The sequence below is a fragment of the Tupaia chinensis genome, unplaced genomic scaffold, assembly GCF_000334495.1.
Source record: "Tupaia chinensis unplaced genomic scaffold, TupChi_1.0 Scaffold000249_2, whole genome shotgun sequence".
NCBI lineage: Eukaryota > Metazoa > Chordata > Mammalia > Scandentia > Tupaiidae > Tupaia > Tupaia belangeri.
The window spans coordinates 941,960-944,461 of NW_006159729.1; the positions used below are offsets into that span (position 1 = coordinate 941,960).

General features: G+C 56.2%; 1 protein-coding gene across 1 annotated transcript; it reads right to left on the reverse strand.

Annotated features, from left to right (window-relative positions):
* Positions 1-325: 325 nt before the first annotated feature.
* LOC102487805 (POM121-like protein 12) lies at positions 326-1,719 on the reverse strand. Its single transcript, XM_014587957.1, has 2 exons — positions 1,452-1,719; positions 326-1,368 (listed from the first exon to the last, which is right to left on the reverse strand). Exons 1-2 carry the CDS (start codon positions 1,717-1,719, stop codon positions 641-643), a joined length of 996 nt encoding a protein of 331 aa, XP_014443443.1. The 3' UTR covers positions 326-640.
* Between the last annotated feature and the right edge of the window lie 783 nt (positions 1,720-2,502).

The following is a 2,502-nucleotide window of genomic DNA, read 5'->3' on the forward strand; positions in this document are numbered from 1 at the left end:
ATACTGAACTTATATTTGTTTTTTAATCTTTTTAAAAAGAATTATTTCGTGTATTTGTTTATTTTAATTGTACCAGAGAGAGACACAGTGAAAGAGAGAGAGAGGGAGAGAAAAGAAAGCAAGCTACCAGGTCTGAGACTCAAAGCTCAGTTCATCTTGTGGGAGTCCAGCACCCTTAACCAGCAGGCCACCTGCAGGTCCCCTGAACTTATATTTGGATCTCAAATAAACAAAAATTATTTCCCACGTAGGGCTTGTCTGGAACACACTTTTCCTTTATTTTTGCACAAGAAAACTTCTGTAAAACTGTTAATACTTTCTGTTATGGTTTTATTTTAATAAGATAAAATATTTGAGTATACAAACTGGGCAAATAGGAGAGGTGGGGAAGTAAGTGCGACTTTCCCAAACGTCTGCAGAGGAAGGCCAGGAAGGAGGGACAGACAGGGGAATGCGAAGGGTTTGGAATCAAGGATCCTCACTGCGGACTCTACAGGGATGGGTGGGCCGGTCTGGGGTTTGATGGCGTAGGAAGCGGGTTGCTGGAGCAGTGCCTCGGATCAGTGTAAGCAGGTTGCGGTGGAGTTCAGAAACAGACACGAATTTGAATCTCGGGAGGTGGGTGACAAGACCCTGACTCTTAGGAGCCAGAAGGATCTGCAGGTTGGGTGTCCTCGCGGACTAATGGGACAGCACAGGGTCGGTTCCAGTGTCCCGGAGGACTGGGGAGGCCGCTGCAGTGCTGCACCTTGTCCCAACTCTCCAGCTCAGGATCTGCGCCCTGCACTGGCGCTGTCCCTGCGGCCGCCTGGCCTGCTGACAGGGGAAGCTGTACACGAGGCTGGGACTCATTCTCGTCGCACACGCTGAGGCTCCAGGAGCGGAGGCTTCTGTTCAGAGGGCCTGGTCTGGGCACAAAGTTAGCGACAGCTCCATTTTTCACCAGGGGCTTGAAGGCAGATGGCCTGGACTCAGGGTTCGGCCTCCTGCTCTCGCTCTCCGGGATCTCAAACCACAGTGGCCCGTCGAACTTCCTGTTGCCTTTCTTGCACTGACTGAGCGCCCTCAGTACGGTCTCCTTGGCGCAGGGGTCTGGATGTCCCTGGGCAGCTGGGCGCCCTGTGGAGCAGATCCCTTGACCCGGGGGTTCCGAGGGGCTCCCCCGGAGCTCAGGTGGAGAAATCTTGATGGTTACTGGGCTCCAGGTCCGTCTAGGGTTCCGGGCACTCCAAAGCCACCGCTTCATGTAACTCTCCCAGGCGCAGGAATAATCCGGCCCCAGGATGGTTTCGGGGGGCGGCCTGATGGGGAAGCGCCTCCACTCCTCGGGAGCCACCCTCCCGGGGGTTCCGAGGGGCTCCCCCGGAGCTCAGGTGGAGAAATCTTGATGGTTACTGGGCTCCAGGTCCGTCTAGGGTTCCGGGCACTCCAAAGCCACCGCTTCATGTAACTCTCCCAGGCGCAGGAATAATCCGGCCCCAGGATGGTTTCGGGGGGCGGCCTGATGGGGAAGCGCCTCCACTCCTCGGGAGCCACCCTCCGGGACTCGCCAGAATCCCAGTCTGGCGGCATTCTGGGGAGAGGTCCGCCTCTGACCCGGCGCCCACCCTGGACGTGCTGCACACGGTTTTGAGCCAGGACGGTCTGGGGCCGCGGAGGTGGGCGCCCCCGATCTGGAGGCGACGGGGCTTGCCGGGGCGCACCCAGGGTGCTGCCCATGGGAGCTGGGCGGCTAGGTCTGTCCTTCCAGCGGGGATTCGGCTTCCAGAAGTTCCCGATGTGGGCAGCCGGCACCAGAGGAGAAGCGCCCACAGCTCTGGAGACGGTTGGCTGGCATCTGGGCGCGAGGCCAGAACTCCAGGCGTGGGTGCCAGAACCCTCCACGCGAGTCCCATGCGTCAGGGCAGCACCCCCGGCCAAGGTAGACACCACACTGGGAGCGGAGCAAGCGGGGAGTCACCGGTTCTGGAGGGCGCAGGTGGCACTGGCTCATTCCCGCTGCTGGTATCAAGTTTGACCCTGGAGAAGGGGCAGGCGCTCTCTCTCTCTCTCTCTCTCTCTCATATCTTTCCTGCGGTATTCACAATACAATTCACCCACTGAAAGTGTACCATTCCGTGGCTCTTCGTGCACTCGGAGATAGGGACAGCCCTTGCCACAGTAACATGAACACTTTAGTCATCTCGGAAAGAAACCCTGAACCCTGCAGCTTCCATTCCCCTACCCCTTCGCTCCCCACTCTCAGGCCCCAGCAACACTGGCTACGTTCTGACTACAGATTTCTCCATTGCGGATTTGCTGTAACGGAATTACATTTCAGACGTTCTTTGGTGGCTGGCCTCTTTCTCATGGTTTCCTGATTGCAAGGTCTATGCTTGCTTTTCATGTTTCCAAATTATTATTTTTCGTGTTTCCGAATTCAATTATTCCCTTGAGTGAATGTACCACACTTACCCTATCAGCTGATGGACGTTTAGTTTGGTTGCTGCTTGGTCTATTGTG

Coding starts and splice junctions, on each gene's coding strand:
- LOC102487805 (XM_014587957.1), bottom strand. CDS start 1,719: ATGGGCAGCACCCTGGGTGCGCCCCGGCAAGCCCCGTCGCCTCCAGAT. Junction 1,369..1,451: donor TTATTCCTGCGCCTGGGAGA/GTTACATGAAGC, acceptor TCTCCACCTGAG/CTCCGGGGGAGCCCCTCGGA.